The 19,335-nt window shown below is 38.5% G+C and overlaps 1 protein-coding gene across 1 annotated transcript in view; it reads right to left on the bottom strand.

The window, feature by feature from the left end:
- Positions 1 to 19,335, bottom strand: part of GRID2 (glutamate ionotropic receptor delta type subunit 2) — a 1,009,897-nt gene that overhangs the window by 783,175 nt on the left and 207,387 nt on the right. Inside the window, exon 2 of the mRNA XM_087935906.1 lies at positions 10,889 to 11,044. Within this exon, the coding sequence (XP_087792032.1) occupies positions 10,889 to 11,044 (156 nt within the window). The remainder of the gene's footprint in view (positions 1 to 10,888; positions 11,045 to 19,335) is intronic.

Here is a 19,335-nt window from a genome sequence, read left to right as displayed (position 1 = left end):
TATATGCAATGCTCATCACATAATGCCTATTACAACTCTCAAAGTACACGGTTGATTGCAATCTAAGTCTGCCAAGAATTTTAGATGGGGCTGAATATGAAGCATCTTGTAGTTTTCCAATCAGGACACAGGCAGAAAGACAAAGATCTACCTGCCTGTCCATCCATCTCAAATTCTATTAGCAGTTTCCTCATCTTCCCTACACTTGATATCTTCAGATTAGAAATATCTCTCACATCCAAATCTATAAGTTCATACACAAAACAGAAACAGCTAAGCAGAGCAGGTTAGGCCTGTTGATCATACGAATAGAATAGAATAGAATTTTTTATTGGCCAAGTGTAATTGGACACACAAGGAATTTGTCTTGGTGCATATGCTCTCAGTGTACATAAAATATATAATTGTCAAGAGCAGGGGTGGGATTCAAATTTCTTAACAACCAGTTCTATGGGCATGGCCTAATTTTGGGGTATGGCTTGGTGGTCATGTGACTGGGTAGGCGTGGCTTGCTGACTGAGCATGGCTTGGTGGTCACATGACTGACTGGGCATGGCTTATATTTATGTAAATACTTATTTCTTTTATTTAAAAAAGAATAACTTTTACCCAAAACCATATCACATAAAATTTGTTTGCAAGCAAACTCATAAAATCTGCTAGCAATCAAACTCATAAAATTAACTCACAACACACCATGTATGTAAATATTGAATTTTTTATATATAAAAAGAGCATCTTTTACTCAAAACCAGGCAAAACAAACAGACAGATTGAGTTGCTCACAGAATCACAGATTCACTTAGAGATCCATCTTTCTGAAATCAAACCTGAGTTTGGACTGAAAAATAGAAGCTTCAGTCCTAAGGAAGATTCAGCTCTGCTTTTAGATTAGATAGAAATGTAACAATTTCCTGCTTTCTAGCTAATCTTAATCTCCCGGCACAGCTGATAGTTGGAACAGCTGGTGGTCAGGAAAAAAAAGGAAAAATAGGAACTTATCAAAAATTAGGTGAAGGCACAAGGCAGGCAAGTTGGATGACGCACATGCCAGGTAAGGATTGAGTGGGCAGGAAGGGGAAGGGAAGGGCCAGCCAGTGGCACAATTTGTCGCTTCTCCAAACTGCAGGGAATCGTAACAACTGGTTCTATAGAACTGGTCCGACCAGGTAGAATCCCATCCCTGGTCAAGAGTCAAGAATCATAAGGTACAACATTTAATAATAGTCATAGGGTACAATAAGGAATCAAACCATACTAGGAAACAGTCAATAAAAATAGGATACAAGCAACAAAGTTACAGTCATACAGTCACAAGTGGGAGGAGAGGGGTAATAGGAATGATGAGAAGATTAATAGTAATAGTAATACAGACTTTGTAAATAGTTTGACAGTGTTGAGGGAATTATTTGTTTAGTAGAGTGATGGCATTTGGGGAAAAACTGTCCTTGTGTCTAGTTGTTCTGCTGTCCAATGCTCTATAGTGTGGTTTTGAGGGTAGGAGTTGAAACAGCTGATGTCCAGGATATGAGGGGTCTGTAAATATTTTAACTTAATCTTAAGCAATAGAATGCCTGAATTCTGGGCTCATATTTGTCTTAGGTAAGAGATGAAAGAAAGCTCATACAGAGCTAAATACCTGGATACTAAAAATTAGGGAAAGGAGAGAGCTGAAGGGAGAAAAAAATAAAGTATGGAGGACCCATATTTACTTCACCCCTTTTCTTTCATTCCAAGTATGTGGGTACTTTTCTTTAAAAAAATACAAAATGATACTTTGCTAGAAGAGCCCAGCACTACTATTCCAGTTTAAATGTTTTGCGATGGATACCCTGCCCTGCCCAATTTAGAAATATAGCTGTTTTTACTGGGAGAGCTACTTTGAACTCCATTAACATATGAACTGGACCTCTAGTAGACTGCTCATTAAAAGGTAATGCCTTTGGCTCCCTTTCCTTATATACAGGTCTTCCTTGATTTACGATCTCAATTGAGCTCCAAATTGATGTTGCTGAGAGAGATACTACTTAAGTGAACCTTGCCCTATTGTATGACTTTTCTATCATTGCAGTTGTTAAGTTAATAACACAACTGTTAAGTGAATCTGGCTTTCCCGTTGACTTTGCTTGTTATAAGGCAGGGACGTCAAACTTGATTTCTGAGATGGCCACATGTTGACCTTGAGAGGGCAGAATGGGCGTGGGCAGGATGGGCATAAGCACGGTGGGCGTGGGCATGGTGTGGGTGTGGTGGGCGTGGCCAGCTCAACATCACTTGTGTTGTGGGTGTCTGTGGCGACCAAGTGCTCTGCCAGTGAAAATGGTCTCCCAAGCTCTATATTTGGCTGTGATGGCCTCCTGCAACCCTCTGCCAGCAAAAACAGAGCTTGGGAGGGCTGCCTGCAGCCTTCCCAAGCTCCATTTTTACTGGCAGATGCACCACAGGTTGATTCTTCACTGTTTCTAGGGTGGCCCCACAGGCCAGATCTAAGCACCCTGCAGGCCGGATCCGGCCCCCAGGCCTTGAGTTTGACACCCCTGTTATAAGGTCACAAAGGTGATCACATGACCTTGGGACACTGTGACCATCATAAAAACTTGTTGGTGACCTTTTACCGCTGCACCATATCTTAACTTACTGCACCTCTGTATGGTTTGCCAGTTGCACAGTGGCAGATAGGAAAGCACTCCAGAGGGTTAACATCATTGCCCAGAAGATCATTGGTTGTCCTCTCCCCTCTTTGGAAGAGCTTTATAGCTCCTGCTGCCTTAAGAAAGTTCAAAACATGGTCCTGGGAACCCTTTTTTTGAACTATTACCATCTGGCAGATGGTACAGAATAATAAAAACAAGGACAAATAGCCTGAAAAACAGCTTCTATCCCAGGGCAGTAACTCTGTTGAATTCTACTGTATAGTGCAATGTTGGTGCGGTGTCAGGGGTTTGGGTTCAATGTGAAGAATGTGTGTTTGTGTTTATTTTGATGGTCAGCTGGATAGATTGTGAACCCAGAAAGGGACAGAGACTGTATATCTGAAACTATACATAAACCCCAGCCTTCCCAGGAAACAGCCTTCCCAGGAAACATGGCTATGAGTGCAGAATTCTCTTTTGCCAAAGCTCCATAATAAAACTCCTATTTATTGTTCACGTGTCTCCAGTTGTCTGAATACCTGAATGGTTCATTTTTTATCACAGTGTACATAAAAAGAAAATATACATTAATCAAAAATCATAAGGTACAACACTTAATATAGTCAAAGGGTACAAATAGACAATCAAATCATACTAGAAAACTGTCAATATAAATTTTAAGGATACAAGCAACAAAGTTACAGTCATACAGTCACAAGTGGGAGGGGATGGGTGATAGAAGTGCTGAGATTAATGGGCTAATAGCCTAACTCAGCAGAAGACAATGCTAAGGGAAGTCAAGAATTAAGCAGCCAATAAAAACCATTCCCAAATAAGATTTTAAAAACTTTTTAAAAAGTGTAACAGCAAAAAAAACCCAAAAACCTCCCACATTGAAATTTAGTGTTAGGACACATTCCTAAAAGTCTCTGTAAAAGCAAGTGTGACTTTCCAATTTGTGAGATCAGAGCTTCAAGCTTAAAGAGCTAGGACTTTGAAGTGTTTGAAAGTCAAAAGTTTACAGAAGCTTTTGGAGAAGGTTTCCTTTGTTAAGCCCACTGAAAAGAATAAAGGCAGGGTAGGCCTCAGGTGGCATTGAGCGTTAGGTAGAAGCCAGGCCTCAGGTGGCATTGAGCGTTGCACAGCTGCTCCATGACTAACGCTGTGAAGCAAGGGACAAGATAGTTAATGATATATGATAGCCTAGATCTTGGGGAGAAAGCAGATCTCTCACCAGAAGAATAGATAGAAATGTTATTCTGAAAAATGAAAGTGTTCACTACGTTGCCTAAGAAATATTTTTAATCTCATCTACATTTTATAGATTTGAAGAGAAACAGCTATTTGAGACTGCCCACCTAAAATTGGCTAATCTCAATCTCACAAATCAAGACAAGTGTACAGTGTAAGGAAGAAGACTTTGATGAAGTTATGAAGGAATGATCACCTGGGAAGAGGAGATGAAGCTTTTTTAAAGTCCAGAATGAGATAATATTTGAAATAGCTCGGTCAGATACTTCCCTAATTCTAGAAGGAAGCAGAAATGCAACAAGATTGTTCTTGCTGGATTCCGCTATTCAAGCTATTTCAATAAAGCTAGTTTTAGCTTTCTATCAAATTGGTTTTCTAGATTGGTCTACTTAGTCAGGCAGACAACAATTGCTTTGGTGAAGTTGTTCTTAAAAGAGAATATGTGTGGCTCAGGTTTTAACTGTAGAATCCTTGCTATCCTCGGAGCTTTGTTATTTTCTCACAGACTTTTTGTTACTTAGCTATTCAGTGACCAAAGATGTTCAGGTAATGAAACATCTGCAAGCAAACAACCAAGTGGACAAAGCGCCAAGGACTCCACAATGTTTATTATGGAATGTAGGAGCTGAGGTGGCACAATGTTAGAATGCAGTCTTGCATGCTAACTCTGCATTCCCACTGCCAGGAGAGAATGTTCTAAGTGCTATTGCTATACAGTATTTGAGGGGTTGACACAAAGAGGAAGGGGTCAACTTATCTTCCAAAGCACCAGGACAGGGCAAACAAAACAATGGATGGAAAATAATCAAGGAGAGAAGCAACTTGGAATTAAGGAGAAACTTCTTAACAGTGAGGACAATTAACCAGTGGAACAGTTTGCTATCAGAAGTTGTGGATGCTTTATGATTGACCAATTACAATGTAGCAAAAAAGGGACAAAGATTTTGAAGTTTGAACTGTTTCACTTCATTTCAGTAATGCACATTTAATTTCATGTTTGATGACTTGCTATATTCTGTATTTTATAGTTAAAGCTTGGCTAGAAAAGTGAAATAAAATCTGCGCTATAATGTTATGTTTTCTTTCGCTCAAGAGCAAGGAACATGTCCAATGTGGAATATGCTTGTTATATTTTTTAGATCATTGAAACAGGGTCAGGAGGTAGGTAAACCAATCCAATGTAGCACAAACTACACCCTTAGCAATTTTATCCTTTAAAGGTTTTTATGGGAGATCTAATCACAACTGTGACATGTAGCTGAAGCAAATTCATTTAATCTGGATCACAGTACAGATAATGACTACATAAGAAAGATATCAACAATGCTGAAAACAAGGAGCTGTCACCTGAATCTCATCCCAAAGGTGTTTATTTTTTTCAAAAGGCAACTGGACTTCCTTTATTTTTCCTTAAAGACATTTCACTTCTCATCCAAGAAGCTTCTTCGATTTTGTCTTGAAGAAGCTTCTTGAATAAGAAGTGAAACATCTTCAAAGAAAACATAGTCCAGCTATCTTTTAAAAAAGCATCTTTGGGACAACTTTAACCTGGATGACTGAATATCTCCATAGACACCTGGTTCTTTTTTTTTTTGACTGCAGAAAGGGAACAAATGCAGATGTTCTTGTCTTATTTATACAAATATGCATTGTATTTTAATGAAATCACAATTCCTGCAGTTCTGCACATGTACAGCATTCTAATCAAGTTGATATTAGAAAGGAAAAACTTTCTGAGATACACAAGAGCATGTAAAGAGCTGTAATAGTCAGTGATTACTCAAAAGTGATTTTAAATGCAGTACTGACAATATCTAAGACTTTACAAAAACCACTCAGATATATTTAAGAATATGAATGCAAGAACCAATATTGATTAAAAAATAACAGAACAGCAATGAATAATAAAGGAATTGTAATCAAGTTAAAAATAAAGTCTGCGGTATTTCAAACAGTCATTTATTATCTTGACAATTCCTACCTCTGATGCTCTGAACAAGATTCAACCCACTGCTTCTACAACCCACTGCTTTTACAAATATAAAGTTATAAAGTTGAACCTTTTACACCTGTCAGGCTTAGCCCTCAAGTGGCCTGCTTCAATTTGGCTCAACAAGAGGCAGAGCACAAGGAGACATGTTTACAAAACAACTGATAACAATACAGCCATAACTTATTTACTTAAAAACAGCTTAGGCTGTTTTAATGAAATACATTCAGGAAAAACAACAACAACCAATGCTGGCATTTGGAATGAGAATACAGTTTACGGTTGAGCTGAAAGATTATATTGAAGCATGTTCAATTACATATTTTGAGTTTATGGAACAATGGTACTAGAGACACAAAAATACACAAAGGGATCACCATTGCTTAAACAGAAAGAAACACCCACATACACACACAAACACACACTCCAGAAAATGTGTAGGACTCAGTTTTGATGCCTAATGCCTCTGCATAAAATAGGAGGTGAGAAGAGCTTTGTTTCTGATCCCTTATATTTAGCCAGAAAAGAAAATACTATAATATGGAGAAGGGGTGTCAAATTCAATTTCATTGAGGTCTGCATCAGGGCTGTGGTTGACCTTGAGGGGGCGTGGCTGACTGGGTGTGTATGGCCAACTGGGTGGGCGTAACCAGCTTGATCACACTCACTGGGCATGGCTGTCTGGGTGGGCGTGGCTGTCTGGGTGGGTGTGGCTGTTTGGGTGGGTATGGTCAGCTTGACACAACTCCCCAAACTGCTGGCATGTTTCCTCTTTGCACCGAGTAGACTGGGCCAAAGCCATACTGACCCAATGTTTCCTCTTTGCATTAGGTAGACTGGGCCAAAACAACGTGGGCCGGTCCCTTACTTTGTTCATGACGGCCCCACGGGCCGGGTATAACTCCATCCAGCCCATGGGCCTTGTGTTTGACACCCCTGCTATAGAGTGATATATGTTGACCTTATATAATTCAGTTTCTAAGTTTCAGGAAAGGCTAGGTAATATTTTTTTTTTGCTTGTTTCAATCATTATATATATAAATAAGATTATAATATTATGTCTGGGTGTAGGCTTCATAGAGCAAAATAGAAGCCACTTCCCTATAAAGGAGCATGGAATTTGATTGGGAGTATAAGAGGTCCTCCATTTACAACCATTTATTTAGTAACCATCTGAAGTTACATCGGCTCCAAAACAAATGACTTATGATTGGTTTTTGCACTTATGGCTGTTGCAACATCCCCATGGTCATGTGATCAAAATTTTGGTGCTTGGCAACTGGTATGTATTTATGACATTTGTACTGTTCTGATATGATCTCTATTTGTAATCTTCCCAGTCAGTTTCCGACAAGCAAAGTCAATAGTGGATTTGCTTAAGGACCACATGACTCGCTTAACAACTGTGGCAAGAAACGTCATGAAAGAGGGCAAAACTCACTTAACAACTGTCTTGTTTAACAACATAAATTTTGGACTCAATCATAGTTGTAAGTCAAGGACCTCCTGTACTTTAAACTTCTTTACTTTGGTTTTTCTATTAGCATAGAAACTTGATGATATTATCCTAGTCAGAGAACTGCCAAATAAGAGATATCCCCGCCAAAATCAAGTTTTTAAAAAATCTGCAACATTATTATGTCAGTCTCTATAATGTTATTTTGGAAAGACTTTGGGATTCAGGAGGAATAGACACAGAATAAACAATAATCAATACAAACAATACAAAATGGTATTTCAGCTCACAAAAGAAGAGGGAAAAACATTTCAGAAAATTCGGGCCATCCCTTGTTTTTTGGGAAAGAAAAAGGAAAGGAGGGGAGGAACACATTCCAATCTGCAAGATTTTATTAACATAACTTTGCCATAAAGATAAAGCTAGTTATCAACTCGTAAAGCATTCCTATGCTTGTTTTCAAGTTGCCATAAGCAGGGGGAGGGAAAAGCCTGAAGGAACAGTACGGAAATTAAAACCAGAAGTACATTCCATGCTTATCTTACAATGATTGTAGTTGCCCATGAAAATCCTTCATTGGAGAATGTGATTGATGACACCCAGCCCATGAATGTCCTTCGGTTGGAGAATCTGATTTATGACACACCCAGCGGGGAGAGGAGAAACAGGGTTACAGGTGACTGCAAATCACGTGTGTCAGAGTTGGCTTTATATGGCTCAATGCCAACATGTTGCTCCTAATAAATCTTTTGGATTCTTTTGAAGCTTGGCTCGAAACTCATGATTTAATTAGGGCAAATTGCCGGGATCCCAACACTAATATTCACTGTTGTACTTTTTGTACTGTTGTACTTTTTTCCATAGGACTAACAATTTCTACTGAAGTACTAAATCTGGGCTGCAAAAATCTGGATGATTACTAGTTGGCAGCACTGAGGACAAAAGAGAGTTTGCTCTCATTGTTCAGATTTTTGAATCCAGAAATGATTGCCTTGATGCCCATCAACTCTTGCTAAGGGTAGAACTTCACCATCCTGTGTTATGCTAAGGCAGGGATGCCAAGGCCAAGGCTCGCTGGTTTTGATCTGGCCTGCCGGGCTGCCCTGGAAACAGCGAAAGACCGGCCTGCAGTGCCTCTGCCAGCTAAAACGGAGCTTGGGGGGATGTGTGTGCCCCTCCCCCCAAGCTCCGTTTTCATTGGCAGAGGGCTAGCAAAACAAACTAAAAACAAAACCAAAGGAGGAATGTTTCTCCTTTTGCATTTGAGCTTGCAAGAAGGGAAAGGAAAGGAGAAAGGGAAAGAGGAAAGACAAAAAGAAGGGAAGATGGGAAGAGAGCAAGGAAGGAAGGAAAAAGAAGGGAAGAGGGGAAGGAAGAAGAAAGGGGAATGAAGAGGGAAGGAAAAAGAAAAGGAAGGGAGGGAGGGAGGGAGGGAGGAAGGAAGGAAGGAAGGAAGGAAGGAAGGAAGGAAGGAAGAATATAGTGAGAGTGAGAGAGGATTTGAGGGAAGTCCTTGGCTACCATAGGTGCCTTGACACAAGTGATGTCGAGCTGGCCACACTCACCTTGGCCACACCTACTTTTGCCACACCTACTCCAGCCCCCCCGAGGTCAAACACAACCCTGATGTGGCCCTCAATGAAATCGAGTTTCACACCCTTCTGCTAAGGGATGATTTTAATTTTAAAAGATATTGCATTCTCAGACTATAACATTTTGTAAGATACCCATTTGTTTCCTGAGATCACTTTCTAGTTTTACTTTCAAAATAGGTTTTCCAGTTTATAGGGAAAAAAAAACCAACCACTTTCATAACAGAAGTTTCATCAATCAAGCGAGAAGTATTAACTAGGCATCTTGAGATCTCTATCAGAGAAGAAAGAAGCCTGAGGGTATCATAATAATTTACACAAGGAGATTAAAAAGGATGACCCCTTCTTTAAGAAGGAAGACAGTCATCTGTGCAATAAAATACCTTTCCTGCAAAACTCTACCAAGAATGTCATAGGTCTTGTTTATAATTATATATAAGACAATTGTTCTATTAAAATAAGGAACGGGTTGTTGTGTAAACCACAGGCAAAGAAAATGCTGCTTAAATAAAGCATCAGCAATAATATTTAATTTATAAGAAAAAGATAGGATCAACTACTTTGGTTTTGTCTTCATCCCATTATTCATTTCCTAAATATTATTAAATTTCATTCAAAAATTTTGTGATGCGATTGAAGAAAAGAGAATCATATTTAGCAACTAGTCGCTGAGAAAACATCTCTTCCTCCTGAATCTAACATAGAAAGACCTACTTGAAACCCCCAAATTAAAGTCTGTGAAACCCTAAATTACAGTCTTTGGAAAAAACCAACCGTACCATATATTTTCATCGTGGTATAATAGAGAAATTACCATACTTGCTCTAGCAGAAATATCAAGCGAACCATGTTTGTTATAATTACACAAAGATAACTGTGAAAGCCGCAAGTTCAACAAACAAAACAAGCACCGTTTTCTTGCACAGTGAAACACAATAGCACAAAACTTTAGGCGTGAATTCAAATTTAGACACTCTGAAAGTACAGCCATTGTGATCCCTGGGACTTATAATAGGTTATTATACCAATTTCCCTTGATTTCAATGAGCCCTTTTTTTAAAAAAAAAAAAGGATAAATCAATCTGAATTCAAAAGAGTAATAGGAAAGTACTAGTAGTTGCTTGTATAAAGGAAAAATCAAAAACAATTACCTTCCAACATTCAATTAATGCACACACACATACACAATGTAGAATGTCAGAATGTGTTGGATAGATATCTGAATACATGAACCAATAATGAATTTTGCAGGCTATAGAAAGTTGAAATTCTTAAACGTAGTTATTTCAGCAAGACTTAATCTCTAATTTCTATTTTAGCCACTGTTATGTACGTAAAACAATGATCACTCAGTTATATATAACCACACTTGAGCTATATTGATAAGTTGGGAAAGTGGCAGGACAGATGAAATTCTCACGATTTTTGGACAAATGTAACTTTGTAACTCTTCCAAATTTTATTGGCAAAAGGCTGATCATAAACTGACCACTCACACCAATTTCCTACCTCTCTTCTCACATGCCATCATTATAGTATGGATGAAATAACAAGTGTGAACATTCATTCATGTTAAGAAGCCTTAAATTCATATTTTTCACTTATCAGAATACACTGGCACCAAGCCAAAATAAATATCACAGCATCTTAAGAGGAAAAAAAGAAATCTCTGTCCTCACTTTTTGGGGCGACAATCATGTCCAATCATTTCCTTCAGACTAAAAGAGCTCATTCTGTCAGAGGCCTCAAAGTCCCCTAATTAATTACTATGATGAAAAGCAAAACTTGCTGCTCCAAATCACTGTCGCTTAAGAAGAAACATTTCATCCATCTGACAGACTCTGCAGAATGCAACAAAGCGCCTTTCCATATCCAAAACAAACTCCTTCAACAGGACTTCATTTGCAAGCATTTCAAACATCACCAAAAACACAAGGAAGAAACAAATCAGCCTTAGAAACTCTACCTTCCTGAACTGCTTGAAATGGATTGTTGCCATCCACAAAAGTCACAGAGATGGTGATTTTCTCCGTTTGTAAGATTTCATCATTTTGGTTGAGATCAGAAACGGCCATGCGAAACACCTCCTCATCCTTTTTTGCGGATTCATCAAATATTGCCCCTAAAAAAAAAAGAGAGAACATGGTCAAAATCTAGGACAGCAAAAGTTAAGAACAGAGATGTAACACTTGAGATACATGTGCCCACCAGTGTGGAATTCACAAAAAAATTACTACCAGTTCTCTGGGCATGACTTGGTGGACGTGGTGCGATTTGGTGGGCATGGCTTGGTGGGTGTGGCAGAGGAAGGATACTGTAAAATCTCCATTCCCTCCCCACCCCACTAACCTGCTTTCCAGCTCTGTTCTCCTGTGCAGCGTAACAAAAGAAGACCCGGCCAATCAGCTGGGATTCAGGAGGCAGAGAATAGATGGGGAGGGGCCAATCAGAGGTGGTATTTGCCAGTTCTCCGAACTAGTAAATTTTTTTGCTACCGGTTCTCCAGAACTGCTCCAAACCTGCTGAATGCCACCTCTGGTGCCTACATTCAGATGATTTATAAACATTGCTCCCTCCCAAATCAATACTGATAAGATGTTGTAGACATTCATAAAATCAGAGAACAGGAGGGGAATCACCAGCTCCAATCTTCTTGCATCTTCAGTATGTCTACATACCTACACAATTCAGTGCATTCTTATCTAGTAACCTTATGAAGCAGAAGTTCCTAATGGGCTGTTATATATTTTTCACCTACCATGAAGGTGTACCTTTAGTCGCTGTAAACTGTTTTGCTTCTTTGCTTTATTTGGTTTAATTTGGTTACATTTTGATCAGTAACCAGGTCATGCTGTAACATAAACATGCATCCAAGGTACTTGGATGATAAAGATCTACCTGGGCATCTTTATGTAAGGGTCTAAATCAGGGGTGTCCAACCTTGGCAACTTTAAGACTTGTGGACTTCATCTCCCAGAATTCCTCAGCCAGCAAAGCCTTAAAGTTAAAGTTAAAGTCTTAAAGTTGCCAAGGTTGGACACCCCTGGTCTAAATATTTCCCATTACATTCCCAGTAGCACCAGTCAGCATGATTAAATAATAAGGCATAATAATTCCTCAATATCCAGAGCACTACTTGTGCCCCAGTCTTCCTCTAGATCAGGGGTGTCAAATTTAAGGTCCATGGGCTAAATCCAGCCTGCAATGTAGTTAAATCTGGCCCACAGGGCTGCCTTGGAAACAGAAAAGGACTGGCCCCTGGTGCCTTGGCCCAGGCCCAGGTCGACCGGGCACTGATCTAAAAGTTGGTGGCGGCCATTTGGGCAAGAATACGGTCATCCTTAGATCCATGGCGCTGCTGTGGAGCCAGCGAGGGGCTACCCCCACCCCACTCCTGGATGAGCCCTGGAGACAATGGATTCCCCCCAGCCCCACCCAAGCCATCCCAGGTGCTCCCTAATGTCAGCAACATAGAGTCAGCCCCCCAAGGTCAACCACAATCCTGATGCAGCCCTCAATGAAATGAAGTTTGACACCTCTGCTCTAGATCATGGAGCAGAATAGTCAGACGGTATCCATAGACTTCTTTATGATTGGAAAGTGATATAAATCCAGATCTGGAAATCGATAGACTCATAGGGTTAGAAGAAACATTAGAGGTCTTCTAATCATCACTTCAATCTCCTGTCCTTAGCATGAGATGTGATATCACCCCAGACAAATGGTTATCTCATCCTTTCTGAATATCCCCAGTGAGGGTGCACCCACAACTCCAGGAGTCAAGCTGTTTCATTGGTTAATTGTTCTCAATGTCAGGAAATTTCTCCTGAGTTACAGATTGGATCTTTCTTTACCAAGTTTTCACCCATTGGAAAATAGGACAAGAAGCACCAGGTGGAAGTTTACTGGAATTCAAACCAGATTAATCTCAGCAAGACCAGATATACTGAAGGAGTATCTGTCCTTGCCCTAATTTCATTTGCATTTCTGATCCTTGATATAGTTGAATAAAATTATGACACTAAACCTTCCCTTGTTCTAATTTCATTTGCATTTCAGGTCCTTGATACTATCCCTGTGACACAAAGCCTTTATTTTGGGTGTTCGGAGATGCAAGACTGCACTTATTAAATTCACATTTCATCATGTTTCATCACCATATTTCATGTTATGAAACATTGGGTTATATTCAAGATATTTCAGGACAAATTAAGGAATATATATAATTTATGTATATATAATATACATAATTTATAATAATTTATGGAGATTTGCTGAAATTAGTATAGGGATCAAGCCAAGAGATTGAAACATCAGTACAGAATGTCATTATTTCCTCCAACAGAAATGATAACATAAGCAGTACAAGGCACTGTAGTTGGCAGCTTCACCAAGACCCCACACAGCCAGGTAAAAATACACTTCATGACAATATAATTACAGTAGAATCTATCTGTCTACTAGCTATTCCAATCTAAGTAAGATGAAATTTAATATCTCTTGAGTCAAGCAAAACTTTTTATCACTATAGGTATACAACTATGTTGTTTTCTTGGAACCAATAAAGTCACAATTTAATATTTAATAGTCTCTGGGATTTTGTTTTCATTTTAAAATAGAGTAGAGTAGAGTAGAGTAGAGTAGAGTAGAGTAGAGTAGAGTAGAACAGAACAGAATTGTAAGAGTGTTGTAAGGGACCTTGGAGATCTTCTAGTCCAACCCCCTTCTTAGGCAGGAAACCCTATACCATGGGTGTCAAACTTGCCATGTCACATTGCTATCACATGATGTATCATAACATTTTTCCCTTTGCGGCGGGCATGGCCTACTCATCTGGCATGTGGGCCACCAGTTTGACACCCCTGCCCTATACCATTTCAGACAAATGGTTATCTAATCTCTTCTTAACTAACTATGAAGAAATTTCTCCTTAGTTCTAGGTTGTTTCTCTCCTTGATTAATTTCCACCTGTTGCTTCTTGTACTGCCCTCAGGTGCTTTGGAGAATAGCTTGACCCCCTCTTCTTTGTGGCAGCCTCTGAGATATTGGAACACTGCAATCATGTCATCCCTAGTTCTATTCATCAAACTAGACATACCCAATTCCTGCAACCGTTCTTCATATGTTTTTGCCTCCAGGCCCCTAATCATCTTTATTGCTCTTCTCTGCACTCTTTCTAGAGTCTCAACATTTTTTTTTTTACATTGTGGTGACCAGAACTTGATGTAGTATTCCAAGTGTGATCTAAGTTCATCTCTAGCTCTAAAATCTGATTCACTTCCTACTTAGGTAAGCAATCTGATCTCGTTTATCTTTTTCATGATCGGCCCGAATCATCTAGGTGTTGCCATTAGTTGTGACCCACTATAATAATTACAGTGTGATTTAAAAAAAAAGCTTTTCTTTAGTTGTTTAATTCTCAAATGAATCCTTTTTATTTTCTTTGTAGCTCATAACATAACTTTTAGGAACAAATTGCTTGCATATGTTATCCCCCCATTAGATTGGATGATCAATGTGTAAAGTGGTGTAGATTAATTTGATGAAGTGACTCTTACCATGGAAGCCAAAGAACCAGCAAGTTTACCTTAAGAAAAACAGTTTGGATAGTCTTAAAAGTTTTTTCCCTTAAGAGCTGGCGGCAGGGTTTCCACGCTGGATAATGAAAGTTGCTCAGCCTGAAAATCTTTGAAATAGTATTGTGAGGGAAGGCTGACATGCAGGAACCACACTGCTTTGCAAACAGCTTTGTAAATGTATTTCTCTGTAGTGAATCACTTCTATGAAACTTTGCATAGCTCTACAAAATAGTATTGAACATTCTGTGAAAAAGATAAAAAGAGGATTTGTTTGTTTTGGCACATTCTCCCTTCTCCCATAGCCCTTTCTTCTCCAGAGAGAATGGATAATTTCTTTTGCAGGCAGATCAAAATGAAACTAAAAGTAAAAAAAAACCCATGCAATTCAGACTCATTTCATTATTAAGTATCAATGAAACGAATTACATAATTTTCCATAAATCAAAACACATTCTCTAATTTATATTTACTTTCTTCTGTTTCCTAGATAGCTACGTTTCCTGGATCTACAGTTTTAGAATCCTGGGGATTTGTGTTAATTATCCTTCTCTTCCATAAAAGAAAAGGCAAAATAAACACAACATTGTGCTTCTAATGCTTATCGAAGAGTGGGAGACCTTCATGGCAGAAGTGGTATTCAGTAGGTTCTGACCCGTTCTGGAGAACCAGTAGCGGAAATTTTAAGTAGTTCGGAGAACCAGCAAATACCACCTTTGACTGGAGATTTTATAGTATCCTTCCCCTGCCACACCCACCAAGCTATGCCCACAGAATCAGTAGTAAAAAAAATTGAATCCCACCACAGCTTCACGCTTCTATTACATAAAGTTTGAGTCCTCAGGTTGCTGATCTTATCTCAATATCTTTATAAATTAGAGTTGATAGTTGACAAATCAAATTCCAGTTTTCATTTAACTCTTTCTTGTCCAAAATAGTTGAGATGGGAATTCTCCCTATTCTCTGTATTGATGTATTCCCTAGAGCAGGGATGTCAAACTTGTGTCATCATCTGATGTATCATGACTTTTTCCCCTTCACTAAACTGGGTGTGGCCAGTGAGTGACATATCCAGCCCACAGGCCACGAGTTTGACAGCCCTGCCCTAGACTCAATCTAGGCCATGTGAGTGTGCCTTATAGAATGGCAAAATATGAAAATAACTGCCCTGTGTCAACATGCAATATAGCAGGATGCAATTTTGTCCAAGTTATCCTGTCATGCTTTCTTCTTGGTAATATCATAGATTTTGCATTACAATGAAAGTCCTCCATAGATCAGTCAAAATGGTTTATTAGGGCATTTGAGGCCAGTCATATCCTTGATTTTTTTTTAAAAGAACACAATCTCCCTGCCTTAATTTATCATGGTCCATTTTCTGTGTCATGTGTCATCCATTTTCTTGCCAGACCTATTCATTTGGTGCCAGCAGATTCCCTACACAAACTTTCTTCACTTTGACCCACAATTGTTCCCCCTACTTCTGTTGCCATCTGGAGCAGCTGTTCCATGCCTCTCCATCTCAATAGCTTGTCATTTCCTTGCAAATCTCATTGAAAACATCCATCTTTCCTCTCCTGTTCCTTAATTCCTCCATCATTTTGCCAGTTCTTATTTACATACAAAATAGATTGACATGATTCCAGGAAGGCATGGCAAACTCCTGGCAACAGCTGTTGTAAATAAACATTCTAATGGGGAAAAAATCTATATGCACCATTTAAAGATGAGAGTAATTTACAATTAGTTCTAAAAAGTTATTTTGGTTTGGTCTTGTAAAAGGACTTCCTTCTTGACCAGTAAATATTTCTTTCTTTCTTTCTTTCTTTCTTTCTTTCTTTCTTTCTTTCTTTCTTTCTTTCTTTCTTTTCTCTCTCTCTTTCTTCTTTCTTTCTTTTTCTCTCCTCTTCTCTCTTTTGAATGCTAGTAAACTTGTGGCTAAATTTACTGCTATGGAAACATTGGGCATCATGACAAGAAAGGCTTTCCTGTGATATCTTGCCAGATGGCATTCCCTAATGGATGGGCCACAGAGAATGCTTCTCCTGCTGGACCTAATGGAATGTGTAGCCATAATTGGGGAGAAATGGTCCCTCAAACAGCCTGGCCCCATGCTACGAAGGTCTTTATACTACCAAGACTTTGAATTGAGACTAGAAGCATACTGGTAATCAATGCAACTTGTGCAGCAGAGGTGTAGCATATATCGATAATGCAATGTACATAACTGCCCTATTGTTGAATTCCATACCAGCTGCAGCTTCTATATATGGTTCAGATGCAAATCCATGTAAAGAGCACTGCTGTGGTCCATTCAGGAGGTGGCCAAAGTGAAAGAACAACTAGCCCACAAGAACCTCTAATTTGTGTACTGATTCTGTATGGTATAAAAATGGAAAATCCTAGAATCAGGAGTTTTTTAAACCCATATCACATAAGTCTTGCTAGGGTTGAGTTGAAGCTGTAATTTCCTGTCCAGACTTCAATGCTCCAAATACCAATAATACCTCAATGTCATCACTTGGATGATCAGGAGTAAGTAAATAAAGCTAGGTATTATCAGTATACTCACCCCAAGTTGTCAGATGACTTCATTCAATAACTTCATGTAGAGGTTAAGCAGAGGTGGGAAAAGACTAAGCCCTAAGGAATTCCAGAAAGCATAGGCAGTGGGCTAAACCTCTCCCCTCCATCAACAACACAGTGTAACTCCCAAAGTCAAAACCAGAAGGATACCATGATTGACTGTATTGAAAGACACTGAAAGATCAAGAAAGCCAGATGTCAACTCATAAAACATTTCTATGCCTGTTTTAGAGTTGCCATGAACAGAAGGTGAAAAAAAAAGAAATTTGAAAGAGCAATGCAGCAGTTTGGAACCAAAGATGCATTCCATTCTTATTTTGCAAAAATTATAACTAAGCTACTGGAATTTCTGCCACTCAAATCTCTAATTGGAGAATGTGATTGATGACTCTTAGCTATGAACTTGTTTCATTGGAGAATTATGATACACTCAGAGGGGGTGAGAAGAAATCAGGGTCAAGGATGACAGTGAATTATGTATCTCAGAATCGGCTTTATACAGGTCATGCTGACATGTTCATTCCTAATAAATTCTTTGAAGTTTTTGAAGCTTGGCTCAAGGCTCATAATTTCATTAGGGCAACTGCCCAAATTCTGACTCCAAGGATGAGCATGCCCACAAATAGTCATCTACAAGTTCAATCAATGCCATTTTAGTCCCATACCCAGGTCCGAATACTTTTTACTGAAAGAGTCCAGATAATCTGTTTCCTCCAGCACTCATTCTCTACAGCAGGGCTGTCAAACTCCTGGCCTGTGGGCCAGATGCGTCACACATTGGCCAAAGCCATGCCCAGTTTAGCAAAGGGGAGAGAAGTCCTGATACATCACAATGTGAGTTTGAACCCCTGCTCTACACAATTGCCTTTCCCTAAAACATGACGATTGAAGACAATATAGTAAAGTTGTGTCTTGTTGGAATACATGTTAGAATGTACAGTATTGCAACAACTACAGAAGCATTAGCCAGTAGATGGCAGTGTTTAGTTTGCATCTATGGTTATAATCTATGGCTCTTTTAATTCTGAGGAGAGTTTCCAGTGACAGTTAAAAATCATTAAGCAGCAAGGCCCATGGTGACTCTACATTGTATTTGATCTGTATGGATATGTAACCATCCTCTGCTACCAATCTGTATGACTATATGATAATTCTCTGCTACCATTTCTATAGAATAAAACAGAATTTCTAACAGACCTAGCAATGCTTTTTAAGAGATAATAAAACCATCCCATCTCTCAAATTATGTTGTTTTAGAAAGGCATGATATTCTATGGGTTTTGAATTGTTCTCTTTCATGGATTTCACTAAACTCTGTAAAACAGGATTTGAAGCATTTTTCAACTTGGAAAAATATACAACTTCATGGGAATCAATGAAATTGACCTGTTTTTAATTATAACATTATTTTACATTATTTTACAAATCTTCAGTTTTGAAATAGAAAGTAGAGGACAGAAAATCCTTACCGATTTAAGTATTGTATTTTTAAGTATAAAAATGTCATAGAAAAACAGCCACGCATAATTATGTAAATGAGAAAGTAGCCATCTACAAATATTATTCAACATGAATTAATATAGACCTAAGTATTGCACCTGGGTATTTGATAGTCTAATAGATCAAAATTATTGGCATATTTTTTTTAAAAAAAAAAAACCTTAGGCATTTAATGTTCTAATGAATATTGCTTAATATGATTGCTTCTTGTCCCCAATGACATTGTTGGTTGGTTTGTTCCAGTGTGTGAATTCAATTACACTGTGTTTCCTGAACTGCTGATAATGCATTATTATGAGAGCTGATATTGCTATGGCAATGGGGATAAATGGGCACAGAGTTATAGAACAGAAGAAAGAGTTCCTTAATTCTCTGTTAATTGAGATCAAAATATGCCATATAAGAAGATATGCTTCCTGTCGAATTAAAGCATTGCATTAAATGTGACTTAAATGTTTAAGAGTTCTAAAGAAATGATCTAGCTATATCTTATATTAGTTTGGATATTAAAATGTTATTGTTAAATTAAATGGGTTACTTTTTTTTACAATTCCTTGAATTTATTATTCATATATAACATAAATAATTTTAACTTTCTCTACCACCAGAAGGGCACTAAATTGCAGTAATTCCTACTGTGGGAAGCCAGCCACTCCCCTTCCTAGAAGAATGAAATATTTTGAGGAATATTTTTAAAAGGCAGGATAAAATATTTCCCCCTAAAAGAGAAATAGAAATCTTAAGGGAGACA

Source organism: Pseudonaja textilis, chromosome 6 (genome assembly GCF_049901715.1).
Source record: "Pseudonaja textilis isolate UNSWEBS1 chromosome 6, rPseTex1.2, whole genome shotgun sequence".
NCBI classification, from domain to species: domain Eukaryota; kingdom Metazoa; phylum Chordata; class Lepidosauria; order Squamata; family Elapidae; genus Pseudonaja; species Pseudonaja textilis.
The sequence above is the reverse complement of the archived record's forward strand: the minus strand, read 5'-3'. Positions and strand labels throughout refer to the sequence as shown.